We start from the raw sequence: 10,860 nt of genomic DNA, 5'->3' as shown, positions 1-10,860 counted from the left end.
CCCGCAGGTTCCCACCAACTGCAGAGTGGTAGTGGCCCGCAGACGGCCTAGCTCTGCGGGAGACGGCCCAGACATGGTCCCCTCGCGTCCAGCTCGCCCCCGGGAAGAAGCTCAGAAGCCCCGCCTACGTCCAGGCATGTTCTCCTGGGCCGAGTCCCAGGGGCCGCGGCGGTCATGTGACCCGAAAGTGTGACGTAGGAGGAAGGAGACGCCATTAGAGGGAGGCGGAGAGGGAGTGCTGTTCGCCTTTCCTCGGGTGCCTGACGTGGTGGCTGGGGCCCTTCATTCTCGGACTTTCCCTCGGCCTTTCCAGGCCTCGCCCGGAGGCGGGAGTGGAGACGGCGCCCGGGGCTGGCAGCTCCGGTGCGGAGGGGCTGCGCCGGCCGCGGCTGTGAAGGCGCTGCGGCGGCTGTGGAGAGCTCGGCGCGGCTCTAGGGCTCCGGCGGCGGGGACGCGACGGGATGGCTGCGGCCGGCGGCGGCGGGGCGGCGGCCGGGCGAGCCTACTCGTTCAAGGTGGTGCTGCTGGGGGAAGGCTGCGTGGGAAAGACGTCGCTGGTGCTGCGCTACTGCGAAAACAAGTTCAACGACAAGCACATCACCACTCTGCAGGTGCGGGCCCCGGGGAGCGGGAGGTGGCGCCTCGGGGCCCCTACTCCTCCGGGGCTCTGAGGACTTTGCTGCCACACCGTCGTCTGGGTGTGGGCTCTCACATCTCAGGCCTATCACCTCCGCGTTCGGATTGCCTTTCCGAATTCGCCCTGGGAACACGCGTGGTCGGGGCAGCCTGGACACGTAAGGACAGGCTGTTGGGAGGGGAGTGGAAGGGCCCTGAAAAGTCCCCAGTGTGGCAGCGCGTGTCGTGGAATCCCCATCGGTGCGCTAGTGTTTCCCCTTTGATTTGCTTCCGCTTGGGCCCTAGGTGCCTTCACCCTACAGTCAGTCAACCGAGTGTCAGCCCTTTTTCTTTCTTTCGGAATTAGGAATTTAGCTGCGGATTTGATTTTGCTAACTAGGTGATTTGTAACTTCAGCGCTTACTGATGACTAAGTGTTTGTGCAAGTTCCATTTTGTCCTGTCTTCGAGTAACGTGCTGATTGGCAAGACATTCCTCTCCGGAGGGTTTTTGAAATGACCGCTTGCCCGTGTGGGTTACGCAGTTCCATTGCTGACTTGTGGGTCACATATTCGGCGATGTGGGTCGACCCATATTCACATGGAAACGTCATGTGAATACTGGCCAACAGTTGGTCCTCAAACTAACAGCTTAGCTGCTGCTGCTATTTATTTTCTTTTGCTTGTAATGTAGGGCCGGCTTTCACCTGAAGATACGTGATTGTTAGTCAGAAAATGTTAAAATGTAATAATTAATTGGGCGTGAAGTCAGGCCTTTGAGGTCGTTGGAGTCTCCCCCTCTTCCAAAGAAATCAGTTTTCACGTATTAGAAGAAATACACAGCGAATCTGCCTTGATCAATTCAGTCAGAGGCAGTCAAGTCTAATGAATTTTTGAGCCTGATTGTCTAGGTTCATATCGCACCTCCATCCGTTTAAACTAGCTGTGTGATCTTGGCCAAGTTAATTAACCTGTCTGTGCCTAAGTTTCTTCATCTGTTAAAATGGCCATAATAATCGTATCTAGTTCATTGGGTTGTCAGGACAGGTATACATAAAAGCACTTAGGAGCTGGTCCAGTGTAAGTTCTCCATCGTTATTATTACCCTAAATTGCACAATAGATCTTAATTAGTGATTGTGTAGTGTGTAAGTACATGGACACTATTTAATAGAATGCACAGTCTCCTGATTGTTGTGACATTTGATGTTTGATGCTATTATTAAACCACTGAGTCTAGAATTTACAAAGATGCTCTGGTTCTGATTCCATGTTCTATTTTTACACCTCTGTTTTTACTCCTATATAAAGCATACTATCTGAAAAAGTGAATGTCAGGAACCTGCATTTTTCCCCTACATTCTTATACAAGGTCACTTAACACAATTTTGATAATTACAATTGAGTGTTATTAGTGAGATCAAGGAAATTCTTAGGGTAAATACCTATGCTCAGTTGGAAATTTAGAAATTCATTTAGGTAAAGTAATAACAATAGCTAACACTTAGTTCTTACTGTGATGAGTATTTTACTTTTCTTCTGTCGTTTAGTTCTTATGACAGCCTTTGAGGTGGATAGTTTTATTAACCTCATTTTACAGGTGATGAGACAGGTGTGGTTAAGTTGAGTAATTTGCTGGCTATCTTATTGCCACAAGTCTTGGTGCCCAAGCTGAAATTTGAATCTAGTTATGACTTCAGATTTTGAGCAATAAGTCACACTATCTCTGGATATTGGTAAACCACCCCTTAGTGGTTTCTTTTGTGCTACCGACCTTAGAGAAAAGAGAAGACCATTGTAACTGAGCTCTTAATTTTTTTAAAGATAATTTAGCCCTTCAACCTAAAAATTACACTTTCATTATACATTCCAAAAACATCCTCGAAGCTAAAAGCTGGCTAAAGATTTTAAATATCTGAGAGGAAACCACTGAAATCTATTGATACATAGGAGAGAATGAAGTTATGGTAGATCTCTAGTATCAAAAGCATAGCATATAACTGTCATCACAAACGGTATCTGGACTATGTTCCAGAATTGAGGATTTTTCCATACCAATGTATGGAAACAGCATTATATTCAATCTCCTTCTCTTAGATATCAGTTCATTTCATCTTTTTAAATAATGTTTTCAGAGAAATTTGACTTCCATCAGACCCATAAGACACAGTCTTGTATGCCTTTCATTTCCAGATGGAGAGGAGCTAATGCATCATGAGATATGAGGGGAAGAATTTCTCTTTTTTCTTGTCAGCGGAACTACCTACTACCTATCTTTGTAAAATATTTTATGCTTTGCAAAGTACACTCTCATGCATTCCTATTTTAAAGACTGAGAGGAACCCAAGATAATTTATGGTTCACTAATTCAGTCTTTTGTTTAATATTTCAGTCAAGTGATTGTCTACTTTAGTCTGAACATCTTGGAGGTGAGATGAACTGTTATAGAAGGTGGAAAACTCTATGTCCTGAGGTGGCACATTTCATTTTTGGACAGGTCTACTTTCCAATTCATTTTTCTGCGTCTAGAGACAAAATCTCTTTCCCTGCTCTCTGAATCTTAGTCATACATGGCATCCCTTCTGATAGTTGAAGATGGCTCTTACATCCCCTTGAGTCTTGTCTTCTTTTGGGTAAACACCTCTGGTTCCTTTTAGTGGATCTCCTATAACATTGTTCTAAATCATATCACTATTTTGACATCTCTTCTAGACATTTCACTAATCATTGTCCACTTTTCTTAAAATATGATGCCTTCAACTGTAGAAATGATTCCAAGTGTGGTTTGATCTGTGCAAAGAAGTGCAGGCTATGACCTCCCCTGTGGAGAATCCTTTTCTAATACTGAAGTATTACAGAAAAGATTCTTTGAGCTTTTGGGCAGCTGTCCCATTAATATTGGGCCTGCTGTCTTAGACTTATTTGCTGAAAAAAAGAGACAGAGGGAGGGAGGGAGGAAGGAAGGGAGGGAGGGAGGGAGGGAGGGAGGGAAGAAGAAAGAAAAACTTTACATTTGTTCATTTTCCTTTGATTTTGTAGTTAAATCTTTTTTTCCCTAATGAATTTGATCTATTAAAGTTGGCTTTGATAAACTTGCTCCAGTGGTTAGTGTCTGTTAATATCCTTTTGAATTTTGATTTTGTAATTCAAGAAACATTGATGGAGCTCCTGTGGGTCAGCCACTAGGTTGGGTCCTGGACATGCAAAGAAAAATAAGGCATGGTCTCTACTGCTGGATTAGCTACTCATTTTAACTTTGTCACCTGAAGATTTGGTAAGAATGTCTTCAGTGTTCTCATCAGTCATTAACAGACTCTGAAAGAAAGGGGAGAGAGAGGGCCAAGTACAGAGCTCTTCACAAGTCTCACTATAGTCCAGTGACACATGACCAGAGGTATATTTCTCTTTAAATATGCAGAATCTTAGGGTGGAGCTTTTTCCAGACCATGCACAGGCCATAGTCCTCTTTCCTCTTGACTGAGAAACAGTTATAAATGGAGTGTTATACATATTAATGGTAATAGAAACAGGAAACAGGACTGACTGTTGTGGGCTGCTACCTACTGGACAAGAAGCCTTTAATGAAAATGGCTACTCCAGCGTTACAAATCTAACTTTTTTTGCCCTAGCTACATCAATCTTGCCCATAGGGGATATCATGAGATACTTTGTCAAATGCTTGGAAAAGAACAAGATACATTGTTTTTTCTGCATTAGGAGGCCATATGATGTAGTAGAAAGGGACAGGACTTTGAAGTTAGTTTGAATTTTTGGCTCCTGATTTTTAGCCGTCATGATTTTGGCAGATTATTCTACTGTTTGTAGCTGGCTCTTTATCCATGAAATGGGAGACTCTCACTCATAGGATTTTTATGTGGATTAGAGAGCCATAGTATTTAAACCTCCTGGCACAGTGTTTGTTTAAGGAATGTTTGCTGTTGCTGTTTGATGAATAGATGGTGCTTAATTTGTGTTGGTTTCTTTCATAGTAACCCAGTCAAAAAGGTAGTGGGGTTAATTTGACATGAATTATTTTGAGAATGCATGTGGTCTGAGGGACTGCTACATTTTATATTTTTATGCATACATATGTATTTGTTATCCATTCTACAGTTTTGTCTGGGATTAACATTTATGGAAAGTCACTTCTGTTTTGAAAATTGTGACATTTGCTATGCTTTGGTGTTTTAGTACTGCTCCCTTTTTGCAGACGTCCTCCTAGGTTACTGATAATTATGAAGTAATGTTGTAGGTGAGCTCTCTGAGAACTCAAGATCCTTTACCTTGCTTACAAAGAAAACTTGATCTTATGTAGAGTCCTAAAAGCTTTCTTATGTGATTTTCTCATTGGTTTGGGGTTATGTTAAACTTGACAGAGACAAGAAAGACAGTTGGAGTGAGGGGCTTACTGCCTTTTCTCTGGAATTAGCTGCTGAACCTAAGCAGTCAAATTCAAGAATTGTTTATTTCATGCCTGTTACATGTCAAACATTGTGCCAACGGGGGAATATAAAGATGAGTAACGTCGGATAAAGATGTTAAAAAAAAAAGAATAGAATTTTTGGTAACTTACCTTTTAATATAAATAAGGAATTCCCTCCTCAGTTCCATTTTCTAACATTTAATATGTAATTAAAATTATAGTACCTTCACCAGTAAAATAAATAAATAAATAAAATAAAGATGAGTAAGGTACTTTAACCAGCTGTTAGCTTTCTTCTTTATTCTTAAATGCTTGTGCCATTTCTCTTGTCTTTGGTTTATCTCTCTATATTTGTGCTCCTGGGTGATCACTTCCTTTTCTTTAGCTGAATCCTCTTTCTCCCCTTATTGTAAGATTATGCACTCTAATTTAAATGTCTTCTATCACTTTCAACTAGTCTCCTGTGTAAAAGTAACATTCTTTATAATCAGAACCATAAATCATCTTCCCTTTTAGAATTCTAACTGGAATTCCACCTATCTGCCTCCTGAAGTCTAGGGTAGGTGCCTGTCATTTGATTAGCAAAGCAGTGCTGTAAAGTTGGCTGGGAATACAGATAGTATGCTAACAGTTTGGCAAATGAGGAAACTAAGACTTGGATTAGATTTCTGAGGTCCCACATATAGTAATGGTGTACCATTTTTTCTTAAGCTATGTCAACTACTTTTTTTTTCTTCCATACACCTTAACCTCCTGAGCAACACTTGGCATTCAGGTTCTAGCAGTTGGTTTTATACTTGGTGTCACAGTCCCCTGGTCTAGGAATCTTAATTTCCTTATTTGTAAGATTAATGTTTTGAATGTCTGAAGTATCTTCTAAGTAGTTCTTGAAGCCACTTTAGTGTTGATTCAGCCAGTTTGATTACAATATCTTCATAAAATACAGTAGTTGAAATCCTTCCTTTTTCCCTTAGTATTTTTACTAGAGTATGTGGGCTATAGAAGGGTGGATGATTTTTTTTTAAGAAGAGTTTTTCTGAGTTATGGCTTTGAACTCCTAATATATAAATATTCTATATCTGACTGCTGTTTTCTGCTTTGTGTTTTGAGCCAGTCCTTAGAAGTGATTTTTTGACTCTCCTTTTCAAAGTATTTACTTGGACTCTAAACTGATTATAATACCTCTTTTTAGAAGCAAAGGACAAGAAATGAAGTATTCAAGCACCCAGCTTGGTTTTCTTTCTTTTCTTTTCTTTTCTTTTTTTTACGGTACGCGGGCCTCTCACCGTTGTGGCCTCTCCCGTTGCGGAGCACGGGCTCCGGATGCGCAGGCTCAGCGGCCATGGCTCACGGGCCTAGCCATTCCGCGGCATGTGCGATCTCTCCGGACCTGGAGCACGAACCCGTGTCCCCTGCATCGGCAGGCGGACTCTCAACCACTGCGCCACCAGGGAAGCCCCCATCTTAGTTTTTTGATAGCTAATTTTTATTGCCTTCCTACAGAGGACTAATTTTATGAATTATCTTGCTGAATCTTTTCATGTCCATGTCTTAAGTTGAAAGTAGTTAATAGATACTTTTTTTTCCTGCTCACAGGATCTTAGTTCCCCGACCAGGGATTGAACCCAGGCCACGGCAGGGAAAGCGCCAAGTTCTAACCACTGGACTGCCAGGGAACTCCCAATAGATACTTTAAATACTTAAGCCTGAAACAATGTTAGTAACTGTAGCAAAAATAATATAACTGTTTAATTATATACACACATATTATTATTATTATTTTTCATACTGCAGGTTCTTACTAGTCATCAATTTTATACACATCAGTGTATACATGTCAATCCCCATCGCCCAATTCAGCACACCACGATCCCCACCCCACTGCCGCTTTCCCCCCTTGGTTTCCACACATCTTTTCTCTACATTGCTGTGTCTCAACTCTCATCCTGCAAACCGGTTCATCTGTACCACTTTTCTAGGTTCCAGATACATGCGTTAATATACGATATTTGTTTTTCTCTTTCTGAGTTACTTCACTCTGTATGACAGTCTGTAGATCCGTCCACGTCTCAACAAATGACTCAATTTCGTTCCTTTTTAGGGCTGAGTAATATTCCATTGTATATATGTGCCACATCTTCTTTATCCATTTGTCTGTTGATGGACACTTAGGTTACTTCCAGGACCTGGCTATTGTAAATAGTGCTGCAATGAACATTGGGGCACATGTGTCTTTTTGAATCATGGTTTTCTCATGGTATATGCCCAGTAGTGGGATTGCTGGGTCGTATGGTAGTTCTATTTTTAGTTTTTTAAGGAACCTCCATACTGTTCTCCATAGTGGCTGTATCAATTTACATTCCCACCAACAGTGCAAGAGGGTTCCCTTTCTCCACACCCTCTCCAGCATTTGTTGTTTGTAGATTTTCTGATGATGCCCATTCTAAGTGGTATGAGGTGATACCTCATTGTAGTTTTGATTTGCATGTATCTAATAATTAGTGATGTTGAGCAGCTTTTCATGTGCTTCTTGGCCATTTGTACGTCTTCTTTGGAGAAATGTCTATTTAGGTCTTCTGCCCATTTTTGGATTGCGTTGTTTCTTTTTTTTTTCTTGCGGTACGCGGGCCTCTCACTGTTGGGGCCCCTCCCGTTGCGGAGCACAGGCTCCGGATGCGCAGGCTCAGTGGCCATGGCTCACGGGCCCAGCCACTCCGCGGCATGTGGGATCCTCCTGGACTGGGGCACGAACCCGTGTCCCCTGCATCGGCAGGTGGACTCTCAACCACTGCGCCACCAGGGAAGCGCTGTTTGTTTCTTTAATATTGAGCTGCATGAGCTGTTTATATATTTTGGATATTAATCCTTTGTCCATTGATTCGTTTGCAAATATTTTCTCCCATTCTGAGGGGTGTCTTTTCGTCTTGTTTATGGTTTCCTTTGCTGTGCGAAAGCTTTGAAGTTTCATTAGGTCCCATTTGTTTATTTTTGTTTTTATTTCCATTACTCTAGGAGGTGGATCAAAAAAGATCTTGCTGTGGTTTATGTCAAAGACTGTTCTTCCTATGTTTTCCTCGAAGAGTTAAACACACATATTATTAATGAAAGTCTATTGAACTTAGATAAAGACAGGAAAGTATTTGTCCACAATCAGTTACTGTGCTGCATTAGGTATTTTGCTTTGCCAGTGATTAGCAAGAACAAGTGATCTGGCTAACAAAAACAGACAAAAAAAATTGATGAAACAAGTTATGAAAAGACTTTCATTTGGCAAATGTACTTTGTTCTTATTTTATCTCTCCTATAATCTTATTTTTTAATAGAGATTAAAAAATTATCCACTGTGATTTCAGTTAAGATGTTGGGTAAATAAGCATCAGGTGCAGATGACAGATGTCTGATGAGATTGTTAAGTCTGTCAGTACCCCTAAAGTTTGGAAGATGAAATCATTGGAATTAGAAGAAATAGTGGTGCTGTAACTCCGGGTTTGGAGGAGTAAGGTGGGAAATGTACTATTACTTTGATCCTCATTACTTTGTGCCTACCCTGAGAATATTCTGGGAGATGAGTTGGTGTCCAGGAACACTTAGTGTCCAAGTGGAGGAGTGCCAAGTTAAGAATGTGTGTATGTTCTGGAATAGGCAGCGTTGTGCAATGGAAAAAGCACTGTAGAGTCAGACAGGCTTCCACCCACTGAAGGACCTGACTAAGTTGGCTGACCTTGGGTGAGTCACTGTATTTCCTTAAATCTCAGGTTCACAACTGTAAATAGGGCTAATTACCTACTTCACAGGGTTGTTACAAAGAATAAATGAGAAAGCCAAAGCATGGTGGCACACAGTATGTACTATTTTTTTTTCCTTCCCATATTCCTAGAACCTTTGAATTGACGTTGTTTATGCCACTGTCCCCTGCTATTTCTAGATGGGGTTCTTCACTGAGATATTGCCAGGGATTTATAAATCCCTTGGGAAAGTGTGGGGAAAAGATTTTATATGTGCATATGAGCAGTTTTCTTGAGAGTGAGTGGGTTCATAGCTTTCATCAGATTCTCAAAGAAGTCTATGATCATGCCTCCCTCCCACTCTTACTACCATGTAACGGAATTAAGAACCTCTGCCCCAGAGTAAGTATTATATAACCATGAATGGTATCTCAGTAGTCTGGCCAAATTAAGTATGCGTCATAGAGGTAGTAGGAAAAAAAGACCAAAACAGATTTCAACCATTTGATCGTTTGCTGCTGTCTTGATGTTACATAAAATCTTGCAGCTTTATTCTCAAATATAATTGCTTTTGTTTTTAAAACAGATGTTTGTTCTTTAAGAAAATATCTATAAAATATTAAAAACTTAGGGTTTATGTAAAATGAGATGATTTGTATTACAGAAGGACTCTTTCCATAGAGTGGGACTTAAGTTTTTTGTTATGAAGGAAGAAAACGATACAGTGGGGACCCTATGGTAATGTGCTTTACTAATGCATCACATATTTGAGTTAAAATAATTTGGTTTATAAGGAAACTTTTAGGAACACATCTTTTATGTAAATTGAGTTATACGAGTCACATTGTGGATATGTTTATCTACGGTAACAACATTTGCAAGTCCGCTGTGGGCAGCACTATGGTTCCTCCTGTCCCCTCTATTAGAGAAGTGTTAGCTCACATCTCAGTCTGGGAGGTACCATAGCATAGTGGTTATGAGTCATGTCTGGAGCCAGACTGCCTTCATTTCAAATCCTACTCTGTCACTTGCTGTGTGACCTTGGACAATATACTTACCATTCCTTTGTCTCTGTTTCCACATCTGTAATATTTGGATAATAATTATATCTAATCACAGAGTGTTACGAGAAGTGAATTAATATGGAAAAGCTTTTAGAACACTGCCCATTTCATTATAAGCACTGTGAAAATGTTAAATAAATAAAAATATGTACTCTAGTTAACAGAAGACTTATACTCTTGAAAAGTTAACTTAAAATACAAGGTGGTATATGCTGTATATTACAAGATTAAGTTCCCTAAAGTTCTTCTGCATAGAGAAATTCACTGTGGGTTGTCTGGGTCATATGAGAAAGCTTAAAAATTCAAGGAAGAAGGGTGTAGGTCATGAACTGGTCTTGATAGGTGAGATCCAGATAGAGAAAGAATAGACCCAAATTAGAGAGGAATTTTATCAACAAACAGAATTGGAGGGAATGTATAATATAGACTATATAAGTTTCTGAGTAAGTAGAGAAATACTGGAAGCTTTCTTGGGAAGATAGATGTGGACAAAGGGTGGAGGTCCTTGGATACAAAGATAGGCTTTGAGACTTTTATTTGTAGATTAGGGCTCCCTGACTTTTATTTTTTTATTTTTTATTTTTTTTGCGGTACGTGGGCCTCTCACTGTTGTGGCCTCTCCCGTTGCGGAGCACAGGCTCCGGACATGCAGGCTCAGTGGCCATGGCTCATGGGCCCAGCCGCTCCGCAGCATGTGGGATCTTCCCAGACCGGGGCATGAACCTGCGTCCCCTGCATCGGCAGGTGGACTCTCAACCACTGCGCCACCAGGGAAGCCCCTCCCTGACTTTTATAAAGGAGAAGCTTATGAATGATTTTTTAAAAAGTGCATAGCACAGTACTTGGTGGAAGGTAAGCATTCAATAACTGTTAGCTAGTGTTAGCAATAGTAGTGGAAATGACTGCGTAGTGTCTCACTGTATGGATGGACTATACTTGTATATTTTTAAAAAATAGCCTATTGATGGACACTTAGGTTATTGTCTTTTTCTTCTTCTTTCCTTTTTTCTTTTTTTTTTAATAATCGTCGCTGTA

The 10,860-nt window shown here is 41.0% G+C and overlaps 1 protein-coding gene across 1 annotated transcript in view; it reads left to right on the top strand.

Moving 5' to 3' along the window:
* Positions 1-214: 214 nt before the first annotated feature.
* The window catches only part of RAB21 (RAB21, member RAS oncogene family), a 29,298-nt gene continuing 18,652 nt past the window's right edge, over positions 215-10,860 (top strand). The window contains exon 1 of the mRNA XM_030866267.3: positions 215-611. Within this exon, the coding sequence (XP_030722127.1) occupies positions 462-611 (150 nt within the window). The 5' untranslated portion in view covers positions 215-461. The remainder of the gene's footprint in view (positions 612-10,860) is intronic.

The sequence above is a fragment of the Globicephala melas genome, chromosome 10 (assembly GCF_963455315.2).
Source record: "Globicephala melas chromosome 10, mGloMel1.2, whole genome shotgun sequence".
NCBI lineage: Eukaryota > Metazoa > Chordata > Mammalia > Artiodactyla > Delphinidae > Globicephala > Globicephala melas.
This window is presented reverse-complemented; position numbering and strand designations above follow the sequence as displayed.